General features: G+C 38.9%; 1 protein-coding gene across 1 annotated transcript; it reads left to right on the forward strand.

The window, feature by feature from the left end:
• The first annotated feature begins 573 nt into the window (after nt 1-573).
• On the forward strand, nt 574-18,584 carry rab18a (RAB18A, member RAS oncogene family). Its single transcript, XM_034707039.1, has 7 exons — nt 574-771; nt 4,522-4,577; nt 10,012-10,073; nt 11,845-11,917; nt 13,844-13,962; nt 14,514-14,580; nt 16,636-18,584. Exons 1-7 carry the CDS (start codon nt 704-706, stop codon nt 16,803-16,805), a joined length of 615 nt encoding a protein of 204 aa, XP_034562930.1. The 5' UTR covers nt 574-703; the 3' UTR covers nt 16,806-18,584.
• The last annotated feature ends 3,083 nt before the right edge of the window (nt 18,585-21,667 follow it).

Consider the following 21,667-nt stretch of genomic DNA (forward strand, 5'->3'; position numbering starts at 1 on the left):
GAGGGGTTTACTTTTGTTTGTTGATGTAAATATGAAGATAATATATGAAGATTTGACGTGTGAGATTGCACTCGTATAATGGCAGAAAATAGTGAATAGAGGGGTAGGATTAGATAAGTTTTAACTTCTTCCTACTCCTTTTTCGCACATGTAAAGTAAATTGTTTCACTGCTTGCTAATATTGATTTTGTTTCTTTTGTATAACTGTGTCTTTTTTTTCTTGTATGTATGTTTGTATAACTCTTTCTTCTTTTCTACTTACATGCTTTTTTTTTGGTTGTATTTTTACTTTTACATGTTCGAAATAAAGTCATCAAATCAAATCAAATCAAATCAAATCAAATCAAGGGACAGGTAATTTTTCTTACCAATCACTTTCATGGCATGTACAATGTACACATATTTTACTAAAGCAGGCATTTAAATATTTAAATGTGTCCCTTCTCCAACATAAAGAGAAAATGATGATTAAATTAAATACAAAGAAATCACAGTGTAATCTCGAATGTATCTGGTACTTTGTACATGACGTAAGCGGAAGTGTTAAAATGTCACGCGGGATATGTTCGGAGTGAGGCATCTTGCTGCTTGAACTATCTTTGTTGTATGCTGTAAACAGGAACGCAGGCGAGTTCGAGACGTCGCTATTAAGAGGCTGTTAGAGCTACTTATTGAAAGTAACACCGCTCACTGTGAACAGAAAATGGAAGACGATGTATTGACGACGCTGAAAATATTGATAATTGGAGAAAGTGGTGTTGGAAAATCCAGGTAAGATGAAGATATCTTTAAGAAAATGATGTCGTGGCTGACTGTCAGCGTTAGCTAGCCAGTATTAGCTTAGCAGCAGAAGACAAACTGTGAAATGATGAGATAGTAGAGCGTTTTAGAATAACCCAGGGGGGTGTCATTATGTTGATGTTAAAACGTGACAGAGTGTAGGGGTATTCACAGCTGAAATATTAATAATAAGGCTGTACATGTCTAGCTAACCTCAGCTAGCTGTGTGTGACATCATCTTTGTTCACACAGCTGTTTGAAGATGTTGCAATCGAGACCACTTTCCTTTCCTGCCATGTCTTCGTGGCTGTAGTGCCTCATGCACACACTGTTACCTAATCTCTTTGTGCAGGCAAAACAACAGCTACACTGGGTATTCATTCACAGTCAAGTTTTTACTGCAGATAACTGAGCTGACCATGCAAGGAGGATCAATCACTGTGTTTGATCTGATTTGTTGTTTGTAACGCTGGTTTTCTCAGATCAAAACCTTCACACACACTTTATAACGGACATTGCAGTCAATATTTCACACACCCTGCTTGATCTAATTGCTCAGAGTCAGCTTGGCATTCCTGGATTGAGGCAGTATAGCTTTTACCTCATTTTTTTTTTCCTATTAGAGGAGATCAGGCAAGCCATACCCTTGTCCTCTTTTAAATCATTGATGAGTTAAGAAGTTAAAACACACTTTTTTAAAATGTGCTTTTACTTCTTAACTCATCACTGACTTTTTAATTTCTGCATGTTTTTTATTATTGTCTTTTACTTAACTCATTCTAGTTCTCCTAATCATTGTCAGGGTCTTTGTTTTTTCACACGCTATGTCTTGCACTCTGTAAACCTATTTCAAAAAGGTACTATAGAAATATATTTATTATTATTATTATTATTAATATTAATATTAATATTAATATTAGTAGTAGTAGTAGTAGTAGTAGTAGTATTATGTGGTGATCAAAGGTTCACAAAACACTGGTAATATTTAAACCAGAGTGTAACTTTATTAGTTTGTTTTACCAAAATTAGTCTTTAGATCTTTATAGTGTGTGGAAGGGGTGAGTATCACAGGGTAACCCACGATATGATACCATACTGACTGTATTGAAAACACTGGGGACTCTGCGATTATTAATACATTGCAAAACAATAATATATCATAATATCATAAACGCAACTCAACTTTATTCATAGAGCACCTTTCATACATAAAAACATGCAGCCCAAAGTGCTTCACAGAATAACAGAGACAGAAAATAACAGCAATGGTAAAATTATAAAAGGCATGATTATAAATAAAATATGTAAAAATAAAATCAATACAGTAGAATTAATAAAAGAAGTAATAGTGGAGAGAAAAGTTAAAAATAAGGTAGCGTTAACAAGATCAGATGAATACAAGAAATAAAAAAATAAATAAACAATTAAGTAAGATGAATAAATGTTAAAGCAATGATTCAAATAATAACGATTAAAGTAATAATTAAAATAATAATAAAATCTGATGAACTGAAGAATGAAAAATGCCCCTAAAAGTTAAAGTGCAGGTTTAGTGTCTTCAGCCCCGCCACAAGGGACCATACTGTAATAACATGGTGTGTCAAATCTGTTTGAAGAAGCACATCAATTTTAGCTTAAAATACAAATATTTGGTTCTAGCCATATCTTAATTGTAACGAAAGAGTCAGAGGCACGAAACATTGCTGTAGCAACACTTGTCCAACCTCTAGTCAAGTCTGTGGTATGCATACTGAGTGCTTGTTCACATTTGCTTGTCTCCAAGAATGTGGTTCCAGTCTGCATGAAAAAATCCTGACAGACAACCTGGGTTGTAAACATCACAGAGTGCAAACTACATTACTGAAATAGTACTGTACGGAACAGAAGCATATAAGCTGCCTGAAGCTTTGCTGCAAGCCTTGAGACAAGGGATGTGACTTTCTTAAATCAAATGTGTGGACGAATGACCTAGCTCCAGATTCCTAAATAACAAACTAGAACCCCAAAATGATGTAGGCTCTTGCATCGTAATCACAGGAATGAGGTCCCCAGTGTCAAAACATCTGATGTATTGGAGGATACGCTTCATTTTGGATCAGTGAGTCTTAACGATGTGTATTTGCTTATCATGATCATGTTTTTATTTTTATGAGGAGAATACCAGTTTCACCTTTCTGAAATCAAGATTGTCCAATAACCCGTGTTTTTTTTACTTCCAAAAAAACAGCTCCAGTACTATTTCTTTATTCTTTATTTATTAGGATCCCCATTAGCTTCCACATTGTGGTTGCTAGTCTTCCTGGGGTCCACACAACAAAACGAGAAAAACAATTGTTTAAAATGAGACATTATCCATAAAACAAAGATGCAATAGCAGCCAATTTTAAAAATCAAGAATGAAAATGAAAATAATAAACTAAGTATCTGAGCAAATAAACGATGAGTAACACGAAACTACAAATAATGGAAACAAAAACAAAATAGTCACAAACACATGGCAACAACAATGAATAAATACTCCAATACTATTTAAGACTACCTCACTAATGTTACTTAACTGTTGCATTTAAATGAAAATAAAAAGCTGTTATATTAGCAATCATAACTTAGAGATGGGGATATGAATTGATGGCATGATTCTGTATCGACAATGCTGAATAACATTGGAACAACTAGAATGTAAGCAGTGTTGTCCCCACTGTGGTGTCAAAATCTGTTCTTCATCATCCTACTGAGTTTACTTTTTTAATAATAACACACAAAATGATTCTAATCTCAGGTCTTCTCTTGTGTTATTTTAACTGTGGAGAAATCTTTTATTTATTTTCTTTTAATTGTGTCCAGTAGTGCGGGTCACTTTCTTACAATGAATGCATTCTCTGTTTTGACCTAGCACAGAGGAGACCCTGACTTTATTCATGCCATAACATAAACAGCGGTTGATATTTCTACTCAGCAGCACAGTACTGTACCCCGAAATCAGCATCCTTTTGTTATTACACAGGTTCCAGCTTAATACAATAAACCAATTTAAGCTTTTATTTGTTTAAAATGTCAGGATTTGAATTACCATGAGCCGTTGGTGCTGTTGTTGAGTAGTTTCACTGAGTGGACTCATTTTTAAGTGGTAAACAGATATTGAGTTTGTTTCCCTGTAATTTGTAGAAGCCTTAAATCGACAGGGAGATGTCTGCCTGGCAGAGAAAACACAATCTTCATTTTCCCCGAACAAATGACCCTCACAGAACGCATTTCTAAACTCGGCTGTTTCCAGGCATGGTTAATTTGCAGTATGAACCCCAAACAATAAACACTCATTACTCCAGCATCCCTTCTGATAGCCCATGAGAAAAATAAGAGACTCATGATCGGGTCAGAGGAAAGGAGTCAGCTTATCCTAATCATCAGCGCTGTGATTAAAGTCTATGCACTCGATGAGTCATAGTTTAGAAATGAACCCTGACCTCATGACTGCAGTCCAGCTGTGATATCATCTACAATAAAGCTGGTACATGAACATGGAGAACAAAGCGATCAATACAAAGAGACAGAGATACACAATTTGATAAGGCTGGTGCCACAGGAGAGGTTCTGTGAACAAAGCGTTTAGAAATCTGATCTGAAGACCTAAAGCTCGATAAGCACAGGTGAACTGGTGTCACCAAAAAGCCCCTCTGCTGTGTGTATGTGAGTGATTCGTAAGGAGTTCTCATCTGTTTTTTTCCTTCTTCCTGTCCTCAGCCTCCTTTTAAGATTCACAGATGACACATTTGACCCGGAACAAACAGCAACAATAGGTGAGTAACACATCTGACGTGAGTTTGCTGTGCGTGTAATGTTGGTGATAACTGCAAGATGATTATGAGTTGAGTAGAAATGAGTCACAAACCACACGGGTAGCAAAAACACTCTTTGACCCAAAACTGTAAAGTAGAAATTATTTCATATTGTAATGGTTTGAACAAAACTTTGTGGTTTCTCATGAAAGACACTGAAATAAAGGTAGTGTAACGGGAACTGGCTTAGCAATGTCAATAGAATAAGGATAAATGCCCACTTAAGATTTTAACATTAAGTCGCCTCTGCGATTAAACACTCGCTAGCTGGCGCCAGAATTACTAGTTGGTCAAATAAATGATTAATCATTTTGTTGCTGTAGACCTGAAATGCTTTGACCACCCCAACGAGCTTGGGCTGTAGCTCCAAGTAAAGCCTGATGTATACTTTTGCATCGAATCGTCAGAAGCCTACGGCGTAGGTCCGTGTAGCTCCCGTACCTACGCAGATGCCTACGCATGTAACAGGCGTGCAACTCCTCCAAAATGTAACTACGTGTCGAATCGACTCGGAACGCAAGCCCTGTGATTGGCCCGCTTGGCTGCACTGTATTTCACGCTTTTACAACACTTACGGGATCCCCGCACACCGGGCAGTGTATTTCAATCAATCAGACTTTATTTATAAAGCGCTTTTTATACAATGATATTGTAACACAAAGTGCTGTACATAAAAACAACCTAAAATAGAATAAATTAAGAAAAAGACTCCACCCCCAAACCCACCCCGCAATCCTAAGGTTAAGAACACAATATATGCATCAATAGTTTTAAAAACAATTAAAATAAATAAATAAAATAAATAAAAAAGAAGTTGCTGAACAAACTGAGGAAAAGCTCTCATGATATCTTAATGAGGAAACACTGGAGATAAAATAAGATGTTAAAACTCAACACAGGAAATTAAAATCACCAAAATAAAATACATTTCTAAGATAATAAAACACTAAAAAATAAACCATTAAAAGAAAATAATATGCTATACTTAAAATAAATAAATAAGTAAATAAAGTAGAATAAAAGTTCGATGTCATCCCCTCTGACATGTCCTCTCTATTCTTCCCTTTAAACATGCCTGTATGATAAACAGCAACATGTATCAGCTGTAGATTAACATAACTTTTGAATCGCTGTAAAAAATGTAAACAGAGATTGTAGCGGGGTCGGAAACAGATGACCCGACTATCACACAGACCACACTGCCCTCAAGCGTTTCAGCTGAGAATTGCTGCGCTTCAGTCAGGGGCACATCAACGTGCACGTATGTGGTGCTCATGTCATTGCCATAATGTAACAATGTTCTACTACCTAGATGTATACAAGCACAAAAGACAGACAATATTCAATACAATACAGATAATGTTATATGTAGTTCTTGTTAGAAGAGCATATAACCACTCGACCAGGGCGAGCTCTGCTAATGTTGTCCACAGTCGGCTAACCAATTCAAAACATTTGCCCACTGACTCTGTGACCCTAAATGCAATTTGCTCAACTTCAACTGTTTTCCCGCAAGCCAAGTACTGGTGCAATGACTTCGCGGAGAAAGGTCAAGTGTGTCTGTCAGAGTATTTGTGCTTTCCAGCGTCTGGTACTTGAATGTTTTTAAGCACTATACTGTAGAAACAATGGCTCCCATTCTCAGTGTAGTGGTGATAAACCGATATTAATTCTGCATCCTGGTCTCTCGACCCTTATGAGGCAGAAACTGGCAGGAGCTGTGAACTGCATTAAACATCAATCCACAAAACAATAGACCCCTGTTATCTGCTCCAGGACCAGAAACTGGCTCAATCATCTTCTCCTTTTTTTTCAATTCCCCATCTTTTGTCTATTACAAGTTCTCTAAACAGTCGACGATCTTTAATGCTTGAATAAAAAAACAAGGTCAGCTTGCAGAAATGTTGGCTGTGAGGAGGTTTCGTAACAGATGGTATGAGTGCATGGTGAGCTGGAGGAGTAAGCCCCCGTGCTCTTGTAGCCCAAAACTTGTACATTAAGAGTGAAGGTTTTTCTAAGTAGAAGTGGACCTGCAAATGATATTAGCTTCTATTATTGGTATTAATCATGTGATGCACCAAGGCCACAGGGCTATGACGCTGTAGCAACTAACCTTGATGCCTTTCTGTTCATATTAACATTTATAACCCCAGATTTATTGCCTTGTTGGAGTTTTTTTCTGCCCTATTTTTGGAGGGTTTGTAGTTCACAATGCTGTCTTTGTTACAACACAGAGCACAGTTTCAAGAAGAGGTGGAGACAGTTAAAGCACATTTCTTTTAAGGTCAAGTCTTGGGTAACTACTGTTATACTCAGCCAGCCATGAACTCTTTGCTCAACAGATGTCTTTATTGGAATCACGCCTTCCCACTGTCTCCAGCTCTCTCACATTCAGATAGAAATCACTGTTAATCCAGTATCACTGGATCTCAACTCATGTATACTCCTCTTTAACGACTAAATGAGTTCATCTGAGGTTGTTTTTCTCCCCTGTAACAGAAGATCTTTCAGTTTACGGTTACATTAGCACACAGTGTACGGCCTACAGCTATCAAATAAGCATGAGTCGCCTGTTCTGACACCCACAACCTAGATATTTGTGGTTGCAGTCATTACAGAAAGAAAGAGAGACAACATGCTGTGACATTGACCTGACATGTCATCTGCTACCAGCAACTTCATTGTTTTAGATATGGTGGGGTATGTTTTAATGCTAATCAAGAAAACCCTAAGGTGCTGCGCTGCCAGTTAGGGTTAGAGTTAGGCCCCACATGAGAAGCTACGGTCCTCGTGACACTGGTCATTAAGATCGATTCCTGGTCCTGACAGGATGTAGTGCACGTCTGTGAAATCAAAACTAAGACTTGGCTTAGTCCCAGTCCAATGACCGGACCAAGAGATGCACCACTCATACAGCCACACCAACATATTGGAGTACCAAACTGTGTTCAATCAACCAAACTGTCAAGTGAAGCTCTATGCCCAATTAAAGGCTGATTGTGGTCCAATGTAAACAGACAGATAAGGTCTAGGTCTAGTCTTGTTGTACTGTGATGTTACAAACCAATGCCTCACTGCATGTTCTCTGTGAAAGGCCTGTCTGAATTTGCACTGCATAAAGCAGACTGGTCCTGGATCAGAGACATGTTTAGTGTAAACTCTGCTCCACATGCATCTGGCAACAGTATCTGAGCAACCCTGCTGGACTGGAGGAAGAGCTGGTTATTGTGGCTGACTGTGTGAACAGACTGTGTGTTTGTATCTGGCACTGTACGTCGTATATCCTCAGCCTGTTTTCATGCCCACTTTTCTCCTCGTGTGTTTTGACTCCAAACTTGAACTCCTCTCCCCTGTCCCAGATGTAAAAACAAGCCGATCGTAAGCATACGTTCCCTTGCTAAATCTGTCAGTGGGTGCTAAAACTGTGTCTGACATGTCACCCAGACACTGCACACTGAAACTCTCCACAAAAGCAATACAGGAGATTTATTTGTCAAGGGAAGGAGGGACAACATGGTTGTTTTCATGTAAATGTCTGCTCCTCTAGGACCCGGTGGGGTTCACAGGAGTGAATCATTGCTCTCTGAGCCATAACACAGGTGGTGGGTTTTTATTTTTTTGGATAAAAGTCTGCATTGGTTTCAGTCTAGGACGTTAAACCACACTGTCCCTTTGTGATACATATGAATACACGGTCACTCCATAATTTAAATACAGGACATGGGACGGGCACAATGCCAGTCTGGAAATCTGGGGTTAGTGTAAGTTCAGAGACGTTCTGGGGTGTGTATGTTTTCGCAATACATCATCAGTGAGTGTAGTCTGATGTCGGGATAGGATTTGCTTTAACAGACAAAAACACAAAATCATTGTTTTTGGCCTCAATAAGAAATATTTAAAGTCAGTTCCTGAATCTACGACAAGGAAATCTACAAATCAAGCTAGATGTCTCGGTGTCATAGTAGGGCCGTGACCTAACTTTTAAAAAAAATCTGCCTATCATCACCTAAAAACTCAATGAGAGATAAAACATTTCTGACACACAAGATGCTGAAAACTTGCTGTAGAGTTCGTTTTCAGTAAATTGGACTCATTTATCTTCAAACGGATTTTGTTAAAATTAAATAAACAAATAAATAAATAATCAGGCAGTTCAGAAAGCTGCTGCTCAAGTTTTCCCCAACATCAAGAAATTGTTGAAATTTCTAACCATTTTACCTGCATATAAGGCATCTTAGGTTCTGAATGTTGCCCTGATGCACATCTGCTTCCCTTAAGGCTGATTTATACTTCTGCTTCGAATTGACAGCGTAGCCTACGCCGGAGGTCTGCGTAGCTCCCGTTCCCATGCAGAGGGCTACGCACTTAGCTGACGTGCACCTCCTCCAAAATGTAACCACTTGTAGAGTCAACGCGTATCGCAGGCCCTGTGATTGGTCCGCTCGGCGGCATTGTATTTCCCGCATTTACAGGACTTCCAGGATCCCGGACATCGGCCATGTATTCCATCTCCTCCTCTCTATTCTTCATGTAATCATGTCTGTATGATAAACAGCAACATGTATCATCTGTAGATTAATGTAACACGCTCTGAATCGCTGTGGAAAAGTAAACAGAGATCGTAGCGGAGCCGTAAGCAGGCAACGGGCTATCAGAGAGACTGCCCTGCCCTCAAGTGTTTCGGTGGAAAAATGCTGCATAGGGGAGACGCAGAAGTGTAAATCAGCCTTTAGGAGTGACCATTAAGTCTGTTTTAAAATGTTCTGTATGCTCCATATTTGTTTTTGATTAAAGGAGTTAAACAAAGAAAACATGAAAAAAGTTGATAGAAATTGTGTTGTAGCGTCAGCAGCAGCTGTAGACATGGAAATTGTACCCTGAACAAATGAGTGTGATCAATTTCTCTTCAATACAGACCTTTGCTGTTGTTATTGACAAAGTTGATATCAGAAGTCCTGAAGATGTGACATTGAAGAGCATGGAGATATTCCAAAAGTTGAAACGTTTTTAACTGAGAGCGCTGTGAACCCAGTGACAAAGAAACAGCTGTCACCAAGGCTGTTTTTGAGCTCAGGACGCTGGGCCCTGGAAACACCAAACTGCATTGGTTTTGGATAGACAACAGATGCTGTCAACACTATTAATGCCATCAGTGGACACAGGCCCTCACTCATTGTCCCCAGATTAAATGCAGAATTTTTCTCTTCTTTTCTGTCTGTACTTATACTACACTACTATATACCTATCAATATGAATTCTTGTAAGTCTAAAGGGTGTTTTACATAAAATTGCTTTCGGCAGTAACAGAAAGAACCTTTAAGTCACCATAGTTGGACTGAAGCAGGATGGAGAAAGCATGACAGCATGACTGATTATCTGCCCTTTCATTGTCTAGGGGTCGACTTCAAAGTGAAGACCATTTCTGTGGACGGCAACAAGGCAAAGCTGGCGATATGGGTGAGTGAAAAAACATCTGCTTTCTTCAGTAACACTCGTGAAACAAAGACGTGTCTCCTCTGTGTCAGTCAGAGCAGAGATTACTGTTTTTCTCAAATGTTTTGGCCCGTGTCTCGACACATTTATAAAGTTGTCAGCACCAAGATCCACTCCCAAAATAAGCTCACACTTTCCACAAAACACTGTAGTTAAGCTGCAGAAGTCTGCAGCTCATCCAACACCTTTAATCCATGTGTCAACACGGAGGTATTGTGTCAGTTTATCACACACTGTAAACAAAATGACATGTTTCTTTGACCGTGTGAAAACGTGGTGAGAATGTTTTGATGTTTTGTGAGAATGACGGTGGACTCGGGAAGCGTGTTCTTCATTTTCAAGTTTCAACAAGTCTTCTTCATGTTTTAACTGACACTTCCACTGCTCTCACGGTCGGTACCAGACGGTTATAGTCTGAAGCTGAATTAATCCTTCAGTGTTACACAACGAGTAGACTTTAGATGCTGATTCCAGAGGTCCAAATATTCACAGTACAATTTAGAGAAAGTGCTTTTTAATTGGAATTTAACATAAGGAAGAAAAAGGATTTTCTCTGCAAAGGTCACACACTACACCACACAGAAAGAGACAGCAAACTTACTCATATCTTAGATACTAAGGAGAATGTTTGGCTGACAAAATACTTCGGTAGTCAGCACCAGGGTTACCAGTCGTAACAAATTCATTTGTCAGTATTTTGATCCTGTAAATTGAGATTGTCTGGTGTAAGGGGGACTGAAGGCTGGTGGTGCTAGCTCAGTCTTGGACCAATTTGACATAATTTCACTGACTGTTACTTGAGTGTTTTCTCACCTTTAGGCAGTTGTTTAGGATTTTAAATTTCTGTATGAACAACTAGTAAATGACTCACTTCTTTTTTTTTTTCCTGAGTTTATTTTTTCGCAACATACATGTTTACATACATACCTACACACTTACACATATACTTACACACACACACACAAGAACACAAAAGCATGAGGTCATGGCTTAGTCTGTACGAGAAAGCATACATTTAGATGAGATACAACACAAAAAGCCTACTTGGTCACACATATTTACAATTAATTATTTTCCCTGGCTAAATAAATACACCATTTCTCTCATTGTTTTTCCCCCAGTTCTTTTTAGAGCATAGAGTATAGAATGGGTAATTTCTTCTAAAAGATGTAGTTGTTTTACAATATTAATAAAGATACCAGCAGTAGGGCACTTCCTCTGAAGCCAAAGTTTTGTAATGGCCTTTTAACTTGATGCCAGCAAAATCTTTAGGAGGTAGGCATTGGAAATGACTCCCTTCTTAACATCACAGTTTATAAATACAAAATGATAATTTGAAGCAATTATACATAATAGTTTACTACAATAAGAACATGAAGATGGAGTGCTGGTGTTAATCAGACGTACATTGGCCTGATCATTTCTAACTTGAGATCTGTTGTGCATAAATAACTAAATGTTGTGAAGAACTGAAAAAAGAATTTCAATGACTTCATGTCTATTGAGAATTGAGCCAAAACCAGTGAGAAGAAATCCATAAACTCCTCCATGACTCAGGTCTGTTCATACTGTCTGGTCGCCAGAAGATGGCGCCCAAGTAACATCATTTCAGACTCCATGCTCCTAAAGAGACACTCTGTTTGTCTGTCAGCCTGTCCCAGTTTTCATCCTGTTTGATCCACCAGTTTGTTCCTCCCAGTGTGTCCAGTAGTGCTGAACTGGTTTCATTTTGCAGGACACTGCAGGACAGGAGCGCTTCCGAACTTTAACACCCAGCTACTACCGCGGCGCCCAGGGAGTCATCCTGGGTAAGTTCAAATATTGATGCCATCATTTCATAAGCACCTGTATGTGTGAGTGTTAGACTATGTGTGTGTGAGTGTGTGTGTGTGCTCACTACATTTAAGGTTCAGGTCCCTGGTTAAAAAAAAAAAAACATGATGGCTTTTCATCCTGTGACCCACGCACACATGCATTCTTGCTCTCTCTCTGTGGAAGTTAGTTTATAGCCTAAAGGCAGAGTCCTCATATGGACATGCATGTACATTATGTATATGAACACACACACAGGAACTGAGTTAAACCTCTTAAACAGACTTCCTCTGCAGCCTTAAGTTTTGACCGCTCTAATGATGTATAGAAATACAAGGTGCCTTGTTAGAGCATCGAGAGCTTCCTTATGATTAAGACTTCCAGATTGTTGCTAATGTGTATTTGATCCCGATGCGGTGCTGTTCCTCTAAAACTAAAGATAGCTAATTTCAATGGGAGTAAAGGTTTTTAGTTCATTAAGTTTGTTAACATCTGGTAGAGCTGATCCTGAACAGGCAACACACCACCTGAGACCACAATCCTTAACAAGTTGTACACATGTCCAAATAAATGTTCCTTAATTCTGAATAACGTAAGCAAATCTCACGACTTACAGTTTTTCTCAGTCACTTTGGTGCATTTCTCGAATCATCCTCGACATTTGCAAAACAGTAAATGCATTTCTCAAAACAATTTGTACAAATAGCAAAACACCATGGATTACCTGCAAAAGCCAGTATCTTGCTCAAAATACTTAGTTCATCTCTCAAAAGTAAATATCTGTGTCAATGAACATGTCAGTGCCATCAGTGATAAGTCCTTGTGTCATTGTGTACAGATAAGACAGTCACATTACTTAGTCATGTTGTCAATATAACAGTGTACTCTGGAGCGACGTTCTGATGTAAACTATGGCTAAAGTTTTGATGACAGTTATTGTAAATTGTAAGTTACACCTTAGTGTATGGGGGAGATTGATTGCAAGAGACTGGACAAGATTCACATTTACGCTTTTACTGTTTGTACTGTAATTTGTTGACAGACCATGTCATTGCAGTACAGAGAGAAAAAGACAATGTGCATAGCAAAAAGAAAAAAAGAAAAAATCAAAAGTAGAAATGTGAACATAGGAGAACCTGTACATGCAGTGCTGTAGGAATTACAGTGCAGTGCAGTGTTCCTACACCTCCTGACGTTCCTGTCTGTTGGGCCTTCATTAGAGAAAGTCAAGATTCACCTTGGAGCAATTTACCTAAAAAAGTCTGATGGAAATGTACAGAAATGTGACATATTCTGACAACATTTCCATCCATTTTGCATGTGAATACTTATGGGACGAACTAATGCCTAAATGTAGTGAAGGGTGAGACTATTCAACAGAGACCCATTATAATACATTTTGATGAACATGACATAAGCACTTGATAATGTAGGAAACAGTAGAGAACTGTACATAATCATTTGCATGGATGAACCAAAGCATTTGCAACTCATTCAAAGAAATGAGAAACTGCTTTTTTGATGTGCACAAGTGACGCAATGATGTGAAGATTGAACAAGTAGTTTTGAGAATTTAATTTAATTTAATGTACCAAAGCGACTGAGAAAAACTGTAACCAGAAAATGCTACATTCTTGAGCGCTAATTTTGATATGAAAATGTTCATGTTTACAAGATCTGCAACAAAGTTGAATCACTGTCATTACCCAACAAATATAACAAACAAAAGTCCAGATCAACACACATTCATTCAACAGCCCTTACTTGTTCAAAAACTTTGACTCATGATTGTGCTGAAAGGTAGAGAAAAATAGAATGACTGCTTTCCCCAAGCTTTACTTTGTACCAAAAGTAACAAAGAAGTATTAGTGAACGTGTGTGCGTTTTTCCTCACCATGTCTGTCTTCTGTTTTCGGTCACAGTGTACGATGTAACACGGCGGGAAACCTTCACCAAGCTCGACAACTGGCTCAACGAGTTAGAGACGTACTGCACGAGAAACGACCTCGTGAAAATGCTTGTGGGGAATAAAATCGATAGGGTGAGTGTGTTTGTGGTAATTCTTAAAATGTGTGTGATTCCACTTGTGGAAGCACGGTTGTGTGATTAAAGACGAGGGCACATCATGATGTTTCAGACAAGCTTGTGACGCACCATTCTTTTTGCTCCAGGTAGATCTGTAATGATTGAAGAGATTTTGATGGAGTGTAATTCTACTGTTTCTACAACTTTTAAATTGGTTTTCCAGTTTCACGAATACGAAAAAAAAGAACATTTCAGCTTTGTTTTAAATGCATATTTCACTGAACCGGGAATTCAATTGGTAAAACAATTATCTTTAAAAAAGAAAGTCAGCTTACAGACTTTTGATAAATTACAGAAGTAAATGACGCTGGCAGAGTCACGCTCATATTTCTGGCAGCTGCTGTTTTACCAGGATAAAAATGCCCACTAAATAGAGCATTATGAATTTATTGTGTCCTGTTCTTTGTCTGTGAAAATCACTTTCCCTCTCCACCCTGTGACGACCACAGTAGCTGACAGCTCCGCCCGGCAGACCTCAAATAAGCCATTACCTCTCTTTTGTTTTAGGAAAACCACGAGCTAGACAGGGCCGAAGGGCTGAAGTTTGCGAGAAAACATTCCATGCTTTTTATAGGTAAGTCAGGAGGATTCCCTGCTCTAAGACCTGCTGGGCATGAGTTACAGCAGACTATTACACACGGGGAAACAGCTTTAGAAATAACTATCATACTTTCTGAGGAATGCTCTCAGAGTTCTATTTATAAAACAGTTTCATGTATCATCTCCCATGTGCTTTTGTTTTCCCTCTTTCTTTTTTAATTTCAAGATTCACAGTGAATAACAGTTAAAAAAAGTTCTCTTAACTTCAAAGGAAACACCTACACTTCATCTTCTCCAGTTCTTTAAATGCTCTTTTTAAAAATAGCCGTGGAAATGGAAACAATCAATTCAGATCTTTTGAGATTTGCAAGAAGGGTCTTTAAATGTTATTCTCATGTGGCTCTTGAGATAGAAGTCATATCTAAATCCCCTTTTCTCTGTGGAGGTGTTAACTCTGTCCCTTCATACCCTCTTATGGTTCCCAGTTAGTGTTTGGAGTTGACAGATACTGTTGATGTATTTTCTATCACTATCTCGTCCAACCTGGCAGCTAGGCAGATTATCAGATCAAGATAACGCCCAACTGAAATGTGATTTTTGAGACGGCCAAAACCTTTATGAGCACCCAGTGTGCAGCAAATTTGTGGAGCATCTCTAATTCCAATGAAGCTGGGATGCTGTGTAAAGTGTGAATTTGATTCCATTGGTTGTATTTAATATAGTGCAAAGACAATATACCCAAAATGTTATTGTTTTATTGAAAATATTTACTTATTTAATGTTTGATGTCAGCAACTGGTTTCAAAAACATAAGGACAGGGACACCAGAGCACTGAATAAGTTGCTAAAACACACCCAGAGGAACAACTCTCACCCTATTAGTTCATTTGCAACATCACTGGGTATGACATGTTTCAGCTAATACATTTGATATATAGCCTTTGCACTATTTTCAATTTAATATGGAGTGTAACTTATTTGCAAACCATATGTCTTATCAACATTTTACACTATGTTCCAACTTTTTTGGAGTAGAGTTTGTAAAGTGACCGTGCAAAGATCCTCAAAAGTCAGCTATTTCTCATATCTTTAACCCTCCTGTTATGTTCGTTTCTCTGGAACAGCAATAATGTTCCTGGGTCAATTTGACCCGGGACATATTCAATTATCCTAAAGTGTCAGAATCCCCAAAAATCCCAATACACGTTTTTAAAACAAATTTTAAACTCCATTACTAATCATTCAAATCAAGATTTGGTTCATTGGTGTTCTTTAATTCTCACACATCATGGTTCAATGAGGATAACTCACTCATTTTTCATTCAAATTCATATTAAAACTTTTTTTAATGTACATTGGAAAGCCCTAAATATAAATACAATAGTTTTACATGACATACATTTTATTTTATTTTATTTTAAATTTTGAATTGTTTTATTTTTATGAAGTGATGTTGATAAATTAACATGACACCTCTTCGGTCACATGCTGCCCAGATTTTTATGCTACATTTAGCTTGTTTGGAAGGCATACATTGTCAAAATAGACTTTAAAAAGGGTCAATTTGACCTGCAGCATAACAGGAGGGTTAAGAGAACTTCAATTTCACATTAGTGTGCATTTTTTTTATCCAGTAACTGTCTTGTCTTATGCATTAGATTTTCATATTTATTTGTTTTCGGCATTGTTACCTTTTTCTAAATATTCAGTCAGAGCTGATGTTTCTTGTGGGAACAGGCTGTAGGTTTAAAGTTTGATATTATTGTCATTCACTCAACAAATTATACGGTGCACCGCTGTGATGCTCTGGTACATGTTCTGGATAAACTATATACGCTCTGTTAAAAGAGGTTTTTATGGCCTTTAACTGCCAAAAGATATAACTGTCAGCTCTGATCAAAATACTTACATTCAAAAACACTGAAAGCAAATCTCCTCCTCTCTTAAACTATTATCCTCCTTTTCTTTAATCAAATTCTAATCTTCTTTTATTCCTTTTTCCTCTTTCACCCCTTGTTAATATCTGTCCTTGTTTCTTCACTCCACCTCATGCCCTCTTTATTTCTTCCTCTTTGCTCCGTTCTTCCAGAGGCAAGTGCCAAAACCAAGGATGGTGTCCAGTGTGCGTTTGAGGAGCTGGTGGAGAAGATTATCCAGACCCCCGGCTTATGGCAGAGCGAGAACCACGGCCGAGGAGTCCAGCTCACCGACGAGGACGCAGGAGGTGGAACCTGCGGTGGCTACTGCTCCCTGGTCTAGACAGCAAACGCATTCTAACACACACTCTCACAAACACACACACACACACACACACACACACACACACACACACACACACACACACAAGCTCAGACATACACGTGTGAATACCACACACTCAAATATAAACACAGACAAACACACACTCCTCCTGCTGTGTTGTCCCGAGCTGAGCTCCCCTCCTCAGACATGAAGGCGGTGGAGGTCTGAGGTGGACCGTTCACACACTCTACCTGTGTTCACACAGACTTTTTGCACACTTTCTAATAATAATAATGCTGCGCTAAAATGCAACTGCAGCTCAGCCTTCCTCTTAATGGAATTCGAGTGAGTTTTTCGCTCCCCTCTTTTTTGTTTTGAGTTACAGTTTCGTGCAGTTTTGGGAAACTTGGTCAAAACATGAACCCTTCTCATGTCACATACATGATTAATATGTTATAGACATATACAAGGAGTCCAAAAGCTTGAACCAAAGTATGATTGGATAAATCTCTTGAGTGACGATGAGAAATGGGAAAGTTTTGACCAAGGTTCCTTGTTTGTCTCCAGCATGCTTATTGTCCTCGGAGCACCTTGCCTTAGCGAGCACATCTGTATCAATGCAGGGCCGACTTCTCCCCCCAGTGTTAGCCTTCCTTCTGCTCTGTCCTGTGCTTGGTCCTGCCCCTCAGACTGAACATTGCGCTGCTTATGGAGAAGCTTATCAAGCCAGGCTGTCTTGTTTTCCATCTCACCACTCTCGGTCTAAAAGCCTGGATCATGAGTTTCTTTTGTTTTCCACACAACTGCCTCATTTTTTTTTTCATATTATAATAGAGTTACCAAGTGTCTGGAATGACGTTTTACTGCTTTTATTGACTTGGACTTCAAACCTGTGGTGTGTTTTGAAGAGTGCATGAATCAAAGAGATTGGCACCAGCAAGCTTTCCACTTGGTGCCCGAAGAAGAGGGAACCTCTTAAAATTGCACGCCTTTGTTGTAACGAGTTGCTTTAATGGAGTGCGACTTACTGGCACTCTCTGACTCAGACAGATAATATCAGTAATATCACTAGCACAGCTACAGTTATTCATATACATCCGTTTGACTGGACAGAGACAAAGGAAAAGTGTTCAATATAAGACGGGGCAGTGAGTCATGAGGGTGTTTCCACTGGGTTTGGAAAATCAAAGAAAAAGCTGTGTGCACCACATCGCTAATGGATTTCACAGTACTCCTATCTCTGTGTTTTTTGTATCTGAGAAGCAGCTCTACATGTACTGTACCCCTGACCTCTGACCATGTTTGTAGTATTCGAATGCTGGTGTGTGTTCTTGGAAAAATTCTGGGAAATCTGGTTCTGAGAGTGTGATCTTGTAACCAGGATGTTGTGAAAATGACATGGGTTCGAGCATGTCTCGTCACAAATTGATATTTTTTATCTCTTTATAAATGTGCATGTGAATCTCTGCGTGCCATCTTTTGTTTGTTTGTCCAGTGAACAGCCTTCGTAGGCTTTTTACTATAAACACTATAACTTATATTTAGCTAAGATAAGAGATTGCAAACAAGTTTACCATTGATGTTTAATGGTACTTAAACAAACAAAAAGGAAGTAGGCTTTTACTCATTTAACTGGTATAGCTGTCTTTTTTGTGTCCATGTATACCTTGTAAATTGTGTGCATTTTAAGGAACTCAGTGAGATGATTCCTGTATGATTTGTAAAGCTGAATGTATACATATTTCACTACAAACTTCCCGATGTATTAAACTGAATAAAACTCTTTTTTTAAGCTAATACACGTCAATATGTTTGTGGCTGCAACCTGAGACTTTTGTTTTTAACCCTCCTGTTATGTTTGTTTCTTAGGGACAGCAATAATGTTCGTGGGTCAATTTAAAAAAAAAATCCCCAAAATAATTTTTTAAATGTCATTATTAACTCCTTTACTAACCATTTAAATCAGTATTTAGTGCATTGGTGTTCTTTAAATCTCACAGATCATAGTCCAATGAGGATAATTCACTCGTTTTTAAGTACATTGGAAAGTGACTGGGGTGAAACATGTCACACAGTTGTAAAGAAACATTTAGTATTTGACACTTCTGACTCCTTTTAGCCTCCACTTTGACTGCCGGGTCAAGTTGACCCACGAACAGTACCTTTGCAATATAATCATGCAGGGGGTTTGCAAATGTGTGAAATGAACCATTTTCATTGTACATGTTGTCCATGCTAATTAAGCCGAGCAGAAGAATTTTCATAGCAAAAAATTACTTTAAACATTTTTTGGGGGGCATTTTTTAACTTTAAAATGGGTCAATTTGACCCGCAACATAATGGGAGGGTTAAGTAATTATTTTGCTTCTGATAGATTGATTTATTGTCCGGCTTAAAAGTGTTAAAAAGTTGAGAAAAATGCCAATGTCATAATTCACTGTGACATCTTCAGTCTGCTTCATGTGTTCAACCCACAGTCTGAAGCCAAAAGACTCTTCATTCACTGTTTCAGATGACGAAGAAAAGAAGCTGGGATCATAAAATGTTCAGGGTTTTTTTTGCTTGAAAATACATCAAGGATAATGTACTCACCCTCGCCCTGAAGGCTTTCAACCACCTGCTAACAAAACAGTATCCAGCTTATTTATCCAGCTGTCAACTAAAATCGCAAACAAGTTGACACAATATATTGATTTAAATATGATTTCTTTATACAGCTAAAAAAATCAATCCCTCTAATTCCACCGTCTGTAATGCTTCCATGGCAGTGGATCTTCTCCTGACTGGATAAATGAACATTAAACTGAACATTTCAAGGTAAAACCCTAGCATGCTTGTGATAATCACATTCAACTAAACATTTATGGGCTCAGGTAATGTTAGAAAAGGGCTACGTTCACACTGCAAGGCTTAATGCTCAATTCCGATTTTTTGCTCAGATCTGATTTTTTGTTTGCCTGTTCACATTACCATCTATAATGTGACCTGTATCTGATTCCAGTGTGAACTGTTAGCGGCTCCGCACTGCCCCGCATGCGCAAAAGAACAGTAACAATGACGTCACATGCAGCTGTTTCTCAAACGTAAACATGGAGGAAGTCAGCATTTTCACCTTTGTTACAAAGTTGTTGTGCAGTGGCAGCCGGAGAATGAATGACCAGGTGTGGAGGAGGTCAAGTATAACGAAAAAGAGAGCCAAATTGCTTGTTTCGGCTTTTTGCTGAGCTGTGGCCGCAAATACGACTGAAAGTTCTATGTGGATGCGGACACGGAGTCAGGAGTGGTGGGTCTGCAACGTTAATAGTTTTACAGAGACAGAGTTTATTCAAAACTTCTGGATGTCGAGGGCAACTTTCAATTACGTCTGTCAGCATCTCTCCCCAAGACTCCTTCGGCAGGAAGGAGAGGCACTCCATCGTTGCTATCCTCCATTTTTGCAAGGCTACTGCCACGCAGAATTGTGACGTGTGTCGCTATAAAGTGACGTGAAAGTATCAAATGTGCATCAAATCCGTCTTGGGTGTTCACACTGAGGTCACATTGAAAAAAAAACAGATCTGTATCTGATTCAGGACCACATATGGAAGTGGTCTAAATCAGATTTGAAAAAGTCCGATTTGGACCAGATTTGAGTGTTCACACTGCCTCTAAAAAATTCGACCTGGTCACTTGACCCCAAAAAAATTGGATTTAGGCCACTTTTGCCTGCAGTGTGAACATAGCCTAAGTGAACAGGACTTCTGCTGGAATATTAATGTTGACATTTCTGTTCTCATTCAGCTGTCTTTGAAAAATAAACCAGGGAAATCTCAAAACTTTTAACATGCTTGTTTTTAAGTTTTAAGTTACTTTAAAGCAATCAGAAACCTAGAGATGCTCTCTGCTTCCAATGCACAGAATTCATGACAGGATGTTGCTACACTTTTCCCTATCAGAGATGGTTTCGGCCCAGTAGCTCCTCCGATTGCTCTCACATCTGTGCCTAACTCTCAGTATTTGCCAGCTCTCAAGACCAGCCTGAGATGAAACCAGAGATTAGAATTATTCATTGTGTTGTTTTGACCAATCAGCACTAAGTATTTAACACAGCGTGGTAATTTCAGAGTTCCCTGACAACTTTCTTTAACTGGTTGATGGATCAGTAATCACTTTCCAAAAACTGTGGAGCTGTTGACTGGGTTACTCGAAGAGCATTGATGAATGTGCTCTCTGACGTTCAATCTTTGAGCAGAAGATGACCAATAGCCCTGCTGTCATTGTTGCCATGTTGGAAATGTCACTGGTAGGTGATGGGTTTTTCACTCAGCGCCCTTCACATTCCTCTGTCCCCCGAATAAAGAGTTGTGTTTAAACAGTGTCCGAGGAACCCTCAGACCCCAGACGTGTGATCTATCTAAATCATCTTGTTGGCAGACTTCTCAGGAAACACCACCACCGCCATAACTCACTCTACCAGTGCTTCAACTGGGATGTGCATAATTCCTGGGCGATTATGAAAGGGTCCAGGTCTGGCAGCGAGGACCCTTCGCTTGTAGCAAATCCCTCATCTCCCGCCTGCAGTCCAAGCAGCCGTCTGGAAATATGTCTCAGTCAAACAACAACAGAGGCACACAGTGTAATAGGGCCTTCATGTGGTCCAATGAGCTGAGCTGTAGTGCTGCTGTTTCCTCAAGCATACACTGGAAAAACATCAGTTAGTCAAGGATCTGAGCTGACAGGTTCAGTGTTATCTGAGAATAATTTACAAAGATGGTCCATTCACGTGCCTTTTATTGCCACATCATGAGAAGTAGGGCAGTGTGAAGCCTGTAATCCCTTTTCAATGTGCTATAAAAACGTAGCAGTCCTTTTTATTTGGAACACCAGAAAGTCAGAAATAA

Source organism: Notolabrus celidotus, chromosome 17 (genome assembly GCF_009762535.1).
Source record: "Notolabrus celidotus isolate fNotCel1 chromosome 17, fNotCel1.pri, whole genome shotgun sequence".
NCBI lineage: Eukaryota > Metazoa > Chordata > Actinopteri > Labriformes > Labridae > Notolabrus > Notolabrus celidotus.

What these genes read in the sequence shown, in the direction of transcription:
- rab18a (XM_034707039.1), top strand. Translation starts at nt 704, where the DNA reads ATGGAAGACGATGTATTGACGACGCTGAAAATATTGATAATTGGAGAA. An exon ending in CGCCCAGGGAGTCATCCTGG is followed by an intron (nt 11,918 to 13,843) that starts GTAAGTTCAAAT and finishes TTTCGGTCACAG; the next exon opens with TGTACGATGTAACACGGCGG. An exon ending in TGGGGAATAAAATCGATAGG is followed by an intron (nt 13,963 to 14,513) that starts GTGAGTGTGTTT and finishes CTTTTGTTTTAG; the next exon opens with GAAAACCACGAGCTAGACAG.